This window comes from Pongo abelii, chromosome 19 (genome assembly GCF_028885655.2).
Source record: "Pongo abelii isolate AG06213 chromosome 19, NHGRI_mPonAbe1-v2.0_pri, whole genome shotgun sequence".
Classification (NCBI taxonomy): Eukaryota; Metazoa; Chordata; class Mammalia; order Primates; family Hominidae; genus Pongo; species Pongo abelii.
Genome location: NC_072004.2, coordinates 71,830,169 through 71,838,941, shown reverse-complemented (window position 1 = coordinate 71,838,941; position 8,773 = coordinate 71,830,169). Strand labels below are relative to the sequence as shown.

At 49.9% G+C, this 8,773-nt stretch overlaps 1 protein-coding gene across 1 annotated transcript; it reads left to right on the top strand.

The window, feature by feature from the left end:
* Positions 1–1,223: 1,223 nt before the first annotated feature.
* On the top strand, positions 1,224–7,440 carry KRT9 (keratin 9). The gene is made up of 8 exons (XM_024235279.3): positions 1,224–1,944; positions 3,075–3,157; positions 3,280–3,436; positions 3,708–3,869; positions 4,644–4,769; positions 4,892–5,115; positions 5,527–6,044; positions 7,124–7,440. The coding sequence occupies exons 1-7, from the start codon at positions 1,291–1,293 to the stop codon at positions 6,002–6,004; spliced, it is 1,884 nt and encodes a 627-aa protein (XP_024091047.3). The 5' UTR covers positions 1,224–1,290; the 3' UTR covers positions 6,005–6,044; positions 7,124–7,440.
* The last annotated feature ends 1,333 nt before the right edge of the window (positions 7,441–8,773 follow it).

Genomic DNA, 8,773 nt, shown 5'->3' with positions numbered 1-8,773 from the left:
TGCTGTGCAGGAAGAGTCAGAGGGACATGGGAGAGCCAGGGAGGGCAGTTAGAAGCTCATGGCTAAGGTCTGGGTGAGGGTAGAGCTGACGGGGAGTTAGGGGGCTGAATGATCAGAGGCAGCCGAACATTTTTTGAGCATTTCTCACAAGTCTCTTACTAGGAGATGGACAAACTATTCATATCAACCTTTTTCAAAGGAGGAAACTGAGGCACAGAGTATTTAAGTAACTTATCAAAGTCACACAGCTCATGAGCATGGAGCTGGATGGAGCTCAGGTAGGCACACCGGAGACCAGCGTGTTCTTCACCATTCTCTTCTGGCCTTGGTGACCAGAATATACATCCAAGTTTCTGCCAGGAGCAGGGAGAAGTCACACATCTCTGTATCCCCTCCCGAGTTCTGTATGGGGTAGGCACTCAACCAAGGTCAATTCCACACTCCCTGCTGGGCCCTGCAAAAGGACCAGGACAGTCGAGCCACTTGCATTCCTGCTCAGAGGTCAGCTAGTGTCAGCACCACCTTGTTTATTTGGTCCACTTCCTTCTTCCAGCCCTTTGTGTGAACTCTGCACATTGTCCTTGAGCGCCGGCGGGCATGGTCTCGGTGCCTATCTCCATCTTTTGGCCATGCCAGTTGCCTCCTCATCAAACTGGAGTCTCCCAAGGGCAGAGCCTCAGACTGCAGAAAGCCTCGAGGATCCTGAGAGCAAGGACTGGTTTTCATCCATTTGGGGCTCCACAAGGGCAGGGGCTGTGCCTCCCCCTCCTCTATGATAACTCTTTAGTACCCTGGTTCCAGCTCAGCCCACAGTGGGCACAAGGTGGGAGCAAGGAGGGATGAGGGATGCAGACAGTAATGACCATCAATAGAGGAGGTGACTCTGCTCCTGGGAGTTTCTATCCCGAAGGGGCTAAGTCTCAGACCTGCTGTTGGGGCCAGCTAGAGACCAGACTCCAGGATCTAGGTCACCCCTGTGGCAGCAGAGCTGATTTATGGTGGCCCTGACAGCCTAATATCATCAAATTATCCCACACAATGGAGAGAGGCTGGGCCGCCCCCAGGCAGTCACCAAAGGACGCTGAGCCTGGGGCAGCCCGGCTGCCTCCGTATCCCAGACCTCCCTCGGGTCTGTGGGGGGAGGCTGGCACAGACCAAGGGCACGCCCAGGCGTGCCACCTTCAGCTGGGGGTATAAGTAGGCAGCCCCAGGGACAGCTCTGTACCCTGCACTTGGGAGCCAGTAGCACTCCTATCACTGCTTCTCAACCCGTGAGCTACCAGCTGTGTCATGAGCTGCAGACAGTTCTCCTCGTCCTACTTGAGCCGCAGCGGCGGGGGTGGCGGGGGCGGCCTGGGCAGCGGGGGCAGTATAAGGTCTTCCTACAGCCGCTTCAGCTCCTCAGGGGGCGGTGGAGGAGGGGGCCGATTCAGTTCTTCTAGTGGCTATGGTGGGGGAAGCTCTCGTGTCTGTGGGAGGGGAGGTGGCGGCAGTTTTGGCTACAGCTACGGTGGAGGATCTGGGGGTGGTTTTAGTGCCAGTAGTTTAGGCGGTGGCTTTGGGGGTGGTTCCAGAGGCTTTGGGGGTGGTTCCAGTGGTGCTTCTGGAGGAGGCTATAGTAGTTCTGGTGGTTTTGGAGGTGGCTTTGGTGGTGGTTCTGGAGGTGGCTTTGGTGGTGGCTATGGGGGTGGGTTTGGGGGGTTTGGGGGCTTTGGAGGTGGTGCTGGAGGTGGTGATGGTGGTATTCTGACTGCTAATGAGAAGAGCACCATGCAGGAACTCAATTTTCGGCTGGCCTCTTACTTGGATAAGGTGCAGGCTCTAGAGGATGCCAACAATGACCTGGAGAATAAGATCCAGGATTGGTATGACAAGAAGGGACCTGCTGCTACCCAGAAGAACTACTCCCCTTATTATAAAACTATTGATGATCTCAAGGACCAGGTAGGTGCAGGAAACTGTCTCTGTCTCAGTCTCATTCTTTTACATTCTTTATCTTCCGAAAAAGGTAAAATGCTAAATTCTAAGCTCAGATAATAGCCAGGGAATCCACCTTTTGGAAATGTATGCTTTCATCAGAAACAAACTTGTGTTTGGTTTCTGGGGATCCCAGGATAGGACTTTGGCCTGTGCTCTGAGTGTTCACTTCCACTTCCTCAACTTTCAGAGTTTGGGCAGAGCAGAGAGGAGACCTGGGTTAAGGTGAGCTGAGCTGGGACTGGATGTGGAACCTCCTTTAGGTCTGGTCTAAGTCAATACTCTCTCTTCCTTTGTACTTCTCCTGGGCTTCTTTAGGAGTGTATCTTGATCTTTTAAGGTATTTTGGACCTGATTGTACATGTTGGTTATTCAAGTGATGGAGAGGATCCAGAACTCTGGGAATAGAAGCTATCTATCCATCCATCCTTCCATCCATCCCTCCCTTCCTCCACCCACATGTCTATCTATCTATCCATTTATTCAGCCACTCAGTTCAGTGAGTGCCTACCCTCAGGGTTGCTCTGAGTAGACATAGTGATGTGCTAGACTTAGTTCTGGTGGAGCTCACAGTCTGGCTCTTCAATATTCTCAGTGATTCCTCTTGTTTTAACTCCTGCATGTCTCTGGATGTGCTGTTTCTTCTACTCCAAACCTCTTCCATTTATTTATTAATGTTATATCTTAGCCGTTCTTCAGGGCCCACTTCAATTGCCAGCCACCTCCTTCCTGAAGTCTTTCTTGATCTCCCATTGCCATAAGCCACCTCTCCTTTCCTTGAACTCTTTTAGGACACTTTTGACTTTGTAGTCAATGGTGGGCTCCTTGAGGAACAGGATGTCAGTAATCTCTAAATCCTACAATGCCCTTTGCAGTAGATCTTCAAATATTTGCTGAATGAATGAATGAAGGCCACACCAAACATCTTCGCTGAAGGCTGGAAGGGGTCTGTGCCATGTCCCAGCTGTTGGAAGTTCCTCATTCCTCTTGAGAATCTTCCTGGATGGAATACTCACCTCCTGTGGCTTTGCCTGGCCTCTTGCCCTCCCAGCAGTTGTCCACAGCATGATTTCATGGCTGTGTCCTTTTTTTTTCAGATTGTGGACCTGACAGTGGGCAACAACAAAACTCTTCTGGACATTGACAACACTCGCATGACACTGGATGACTTCAGGATAAAGTGAGTCCTGGTCCTCTTTTCCTCTCCTGTTGTCAGCCCTTACCCCCAAACCTCAGTGCTCCGGAGGTCCTGGTAGGGCCTGGTTCCCTCTTCATTGTTTTCTACCCCTGGCTGGTCTGCAGGTTCGAGATGGAGCAAAACCTGCGGCAAGGAGTGGATGCTGACATCAATGGCCTGCGGCAAGTGCTGGACAATCTGACCATGGAGAAGTCTGACCTGGAGATGCAGTATGAGACTCTGCAGGAGGAGCTGATGGCCCTCAAGAAGAATCATAAGGAGGTAGGGTGCTGGGGCTTATGGCTTACTGGGGAGAGGCAGGAGCAGAAATGCAGAGACAGCAGGGGAGCTTAGGAGCATTGCCTGGGAGATACCCTCTCCTTTGCTCTTGAGGACACTTTTGGCTTCTCCTTGGCATCACCTATGGTAGTGGGTGGGCTTTGGCTTCACAACTGTGTCCCCTTTTTGTACCCTGGGGAGACCAGAGGGAGAATTCTGAAAGGTGGTGCAAAGGACTTTATCCCTGACCTCATCTCCCCTTCCTCCCTGGCAGGAGATGAGTCAGCTGACTGGGCAGAACAGTGGAGATGTCAATGTGGAGATAAACGTTGCTCCTGGCAAAGATCTCACCAAGACCCTCAATGATATGCGTCAGGAGTATGAGCAGCTCATTGCTAAGAACAGAAAGGACATCGAGAATCAATATGAGACTCAGGTGAGCAGAGTGGGCTGCCCATTCATCCTCCTCCCCTCCATCTATTCATATCTCCATCCCTCCCACCTCCCATTCCTTCATCCTCCTACCTCTGCATCTCTCAGTGCAGCTGTCATTTATCCTTCTTCCAGTGGAAGTCATTCAACCATCTTCATTCACTGCATACAAACATCATTAAAAAGTAGCTTCTCAGTGCCATGTTATACGTAAAGTATTGATGTCTCAGAGGTATTGATGTCTGATATGAGCCAAACAAGACTGCTGTCCTTGAGAAGCTCACAGTTTATTAGATGTGTGTGAACAAAAGCAGAATGTGAACAATTTAATCTAATGCTATGTAATGTAAGACTATAGGAGAGGGATACAGTGTGTCTCCCATACTGTACTGAGCTCCTTGGTGGTTCCCTTCCTCCTTGAGTCTCCAGTGCCCAGCCAGAGTCTGGCACATACATGAAGGCATGGTCTGTGGTGTGTGTGTGTGTGTGTGTGTGTGTGTATGTTTGAAAGGTGGGGGAAGTTTGGAATAAGGTTAGATTAGAAAGATGGTTATGAGACAAAGGGTGAAGGGTCTTGCAACCTTGTTGAGAGGGAATGTCATGTTGAGAGGACTGGACAACCCTGCATGGCTGGAGGGTACCCAGAACTCAGAACGACTTGTCGTTGGCTTCAGATCAGCCTTGGCCCTGGAGGTGAAGATCCTGGTGAATGGGTCAGAATCTCACCCACTGAAGCTCCTGGCCCAGCCTGATGCTTACTGAGCCTTTGGTTTTGCAGATAACCCAGATCGAGCATGAGGTATCCAGTAGTGGTCAGGAGGTGCAGTCCAATGCCAAGGAGGTGACCCAGCTCCGGCATGGTGTCCAGGAGTTGGAGATTGAGCTGCAGTCTCAGCTCAGCAAGGTTGGTAGTTCTGCTGTAGACCCTTTGCCAAGGTGGGGCAGAGGAAGGCTTTGCAGCCCAGGAGTGGGAAGAAGAGGAGTTATGATGTAGCATCCCTCTTAAAGCCTTCTCCTAACCCTTAGAAAGCAGCTCTGGAGAAGAGCTTGGAAGACACAAAGAACCGCTACTGTGGCCAGCTGCAGATGATCCAGGAGCAGATCAGTAACTTGGAGGCCCAGATCACTGACGTCCGGCAAGAGATCGAGTGCCAGAATCAGGAATACAGCCTTCTGCTCAGTATTAAGATGCGGCTGGAGCAGGAAATCGAGACCTACCGCAACCTGCTTGAGGGAGGCCAGGAAGACTTGTAGGTGCCCCAGGATTCGGTGGAACCCCTGGGGGTCCCTAGGCCTCTGATACTACTTCTGTCCCTCTGGATAGAGGCAGCTGGGGGAAGTTCTTATACACAGGGTCTTATGGGTTGAGGACTTCTTCATCCTGGGGGCCGGGGGGACCTCAGTGCATTTGGGCTTTGGGGAAGGAGGATGGTGACACTGAGAGAAGGGGCTGCCTCCCTGCTCCAGGGAGGGGAGGGCTCCACAGTCTCAGCTGGAGGCTCTCTTCTCCCAGCTGTTGTGCTTGCCCAGACTCTGTCCTCTGCCTCCCAGGAAGGAAAACAGAAAGATTCATGTTTGGGTCCTGACTCTGTCCAGGTCCATCCTCATATATGTGTGTGTGGGCCGCTCATTTTAACTCTCTTGTTTTCTTTCTTTCTTAGTGAATCCTCCGGAGCTGGAAAAATTGGCCTTGGAGGTAGAGGAGGAAGTGGAGGCAGTTATGGAAGAGGATCCAGGGGAGGAAGTGGAGGCAGCTATGGTGGAGGAGGAAGTGGAGTTGGCTATGGTGGAGGAAGTGGGTCCAGGGGAGGAAGTGGAGGCAGCTATGGTGGAGGAAGTGGTTCTGGAGGAGGTAGTGGAGGTGGCTATGGTGGAGGAAGTGGAGGTGGCCATAGCAGAGGAAGTGGAGGTGGCCATAGTGGAGGAAGCGGGGGCAGCTATGGAGGAGGAAGTGGCTCTGGAGGAGGAAGTGGGGGTGGCTATGGTGGAGGAAGTGGGTCCAGGGGAGGAAGTGGAGGCAGCCATGGTGGAGGAAGTGGTTTTGGAGGTGAAAGTGGAGGCAGCTACGGAGGCGGTGAAGAAGGGAGTGGAAGTGGTGGCGGCTATGGAGGAGGAAGCGGAAAATCATCCCATTCCTAGTCTTCTTCCTCAAAATCTGGTGACGAAAATGAGACAAAAGGTAAGGGACAATCCTAGGTTGTGGGGTGGAGAGTCAAGGTATCACCTTTTTTTTTTTTGAGTATTTTTGAATCTCTGGGGAATACAGATTCTGAATAGAGCTAGATGTTAGGGAAATCTCTAGTGAGGTGCCAGAGACCTACCCTTGGTTCTGAATCGATCATTATTTTTGACAGAGCCTAGGATGAGGCTAGGACCAAATCTACACATGGCTGAGTCTCAGTAGTGTAGGAGATGGGTTGAAAATTGTGCATTATCATGACACACCCTATGAGGTAGGTTTTATTATAATCCCCATTTTAAGGAAAATGAGGTTCAGAGAAAATAATTTGCTCAAAGTCATACAATCACAAATGAAGGGTTCAGCTCTGTGGGGCTTCACAGCTGGTACTTTCAACCTTCATGAGGATGGGCGACCTGGATCAGCAACGGTTCAGGTGGAAAAGAGACTCAGAGATTTTAGTCAGTGGTTGGCTTGTACAAGTATTACATGATGCAACTGCCAAAAGGATGAACATAATCTAAATGTAAGAAAGACTCACACAGGTGAGTTGGTCTCTAAATCAGGGAACATTTTCCCATGTACACATTTAATTTTATAAAATAAAAATGTAATATGAAATTATAGTAAAAAGCTGGGTAATATGACTGGGAATGTTTAGCTCAGAGAAGACTTGAGGTGCCTGGGAGCTGCCCTGCAGGGTGTCTGATGTGGTTTTGTGTGTCCAGTGGCACTGCAGGGCCATGGATGTACATCTAGGAGTGAGGCTGGGGCCATCTTTTGCCTCAATATACAAATAATTGACTAACATATCTGTTGAATGGAGGGGGCTGCCTCATAAGCCCCCCATCCTCAGACTTGGGGGTGCATCCATCAGGTTTGCTGCAACAGAGATTCAGGAATTAGATGGGGACCAGTAGATTGGGAGACCCCAGGGTCCTTCCCCCTCAGGATTCTCCAGCTCTTTGAGCTCTAGTGTCCTTGCTTCGAGTTTCCCCATCTTTCCCCAAGTCCCAACCTCTCTGCTCCTGCTTACAGTCCTCCGTTCTGCCCCTCATCTCCCTTCCATCTCTCCACAGGCTTCCTTTCGTGATACTAGAGCCTCTGTAAACTTCTCCTGCTCAGCCCCATTTGAGCATCCCCAGATGGGCAGACCCCCGATGAAGCCTGCTTATTGGATCCTGACATCAGGAATAGCTGGCAACAAACCCCTGTGCCCGTTTGGGACTGAACTGACTTGGCCTGTGTGCCTCTGGCTTTCCATTGGCTTCCAACCCTGCTTGGCTTTGATGACTTCAGGGTTGGGGAGACAGACCTCTTTCCTCTCTCTGGCCTGGGGTGCTCTCACACCCCGCATGATCTTGACTATAATAAAGCTTTCCTACTGCAAATCAAACTCAGACTTCGACCCATTTGTTCTTTGGGATTAAGAAGGGATAGGGTGGGCGGGACACAGTAGCTCATGTTTGTAATCCTAGCACTTTGGGAGGCTGAGACAGGAGGATCACTTGAGGCCAGCAGTTCAAGACTAGCTTGAGCAACATAGTGAGACCTGTCTTTACAAAAAACTAAAAAAAAAAAAATTAGACAGGCATGGTTGCGGGCACCTGTGGTCCCAGCTACTCAGGAGACTGAGGTGGGAGGATTGCTTGGGCCCAGGAGTTGGAAGCTTCTGTCAGCTATGATCGCATCATTGCATTCCATCCTTGGTGACAGAGTAAAGGGATAATCAATCTGTTATAAAGAGTGTGGGTTCACTTTTCTATTAGTTAACTTTTGCTTGTAACAAAGGAACCCACATTTAGTGGCTGAAAATAATAACCATTCATTTAGTTTACAGTTTTGCAGTTTAGACTGGGAAGCTCTGTTTCCCTTTATGCATCTATGGTTTGCTGCAAGTCAGCCAGATGGCTCTTCCTCTGGTAGGTGGCTGGATGCTGGTTGGGGTGATGAGGATGAATGGGGTCTGTGACTCCCATCCTCCAGCCAACTAGCTTTAGCACGTGTTCCAAGGTAATGAGCAGAAACATGCAAGGCCTCTTGAGGTTTAGGTTCAGAAAAGTCACCTTGGCTGTATTATATTGGCCAAGCAAGTCACAACCTAGCCCAGATTCAAGAGCAGGGGAAATAGACTTCTCTTGAGGGGAGGAACTGCAAAGTCACATGGCAATGGGCATGGATATAGGGAGGGCAATAACTGAAGCAATTTTTTGCAAACGATCTACCATAGTCTATTGGCATGTCGTGTGTTAGCTATGGAGGAAAACAAGACAAAAATGATGTGGTCTTTGCTTGCAAGATTTCAACTAAAAAATATAGGCACAAATAAAGTCCTTCAAGGCAAAGTAAGGGACATTCCACAAGATATCAGCCAACAATATTCTCTAAAGATTCTGATAGTCAAAAATCCTTTTTATCACTAGGGACAAATAGCCCCCCTCAGCCTATGTACCAGACACTACAGCTGCTTATTAAGCTACCCCAAAGTATAGAGGCTTAAAATGACAAAATTCATTTTGCTCATGAATCTGCAATTTTGACAGGGCTTGGTGGGGACTGCTTGTCTCTGCCCCTCTTGGTTTCATTGCGGCTTACAGGCTGGGGGCTGGAGTCCTTTGAAGTCTTAGTCACTTACATACCTGGCCTCGCTAGGGCTCGTTGGACATCTCTCTCTATCTCTGTGGAGAGTCTCGATGTGATCCCTCCAGGACGGTAGCTTCAGGGTAGCC

Coding starts and splice junctions, on each gene's coding strand:
- KRT9 (XM_024235279.3), top strand. CDS start 1,291: ATGAGCTGCAGACAGTTCTCCTCGTCCTACTTGAGCCGCAGCGGCGGG. Junction 1,945..3,074: donor TTGATGATCTCAAGGACCAG/GTAGGTGCAGGA, acceptor TTTTTTTTTCAG/ATTGTGGACCTGACAGTGGG. Junction 4,770..4,891: donor TGCAGTCTCAGCTCAGCAAG/GTTGGTAGTTCT, acceptor CCTAACCCTTAG/AAAGCAGCTCTGGAGAAGAG.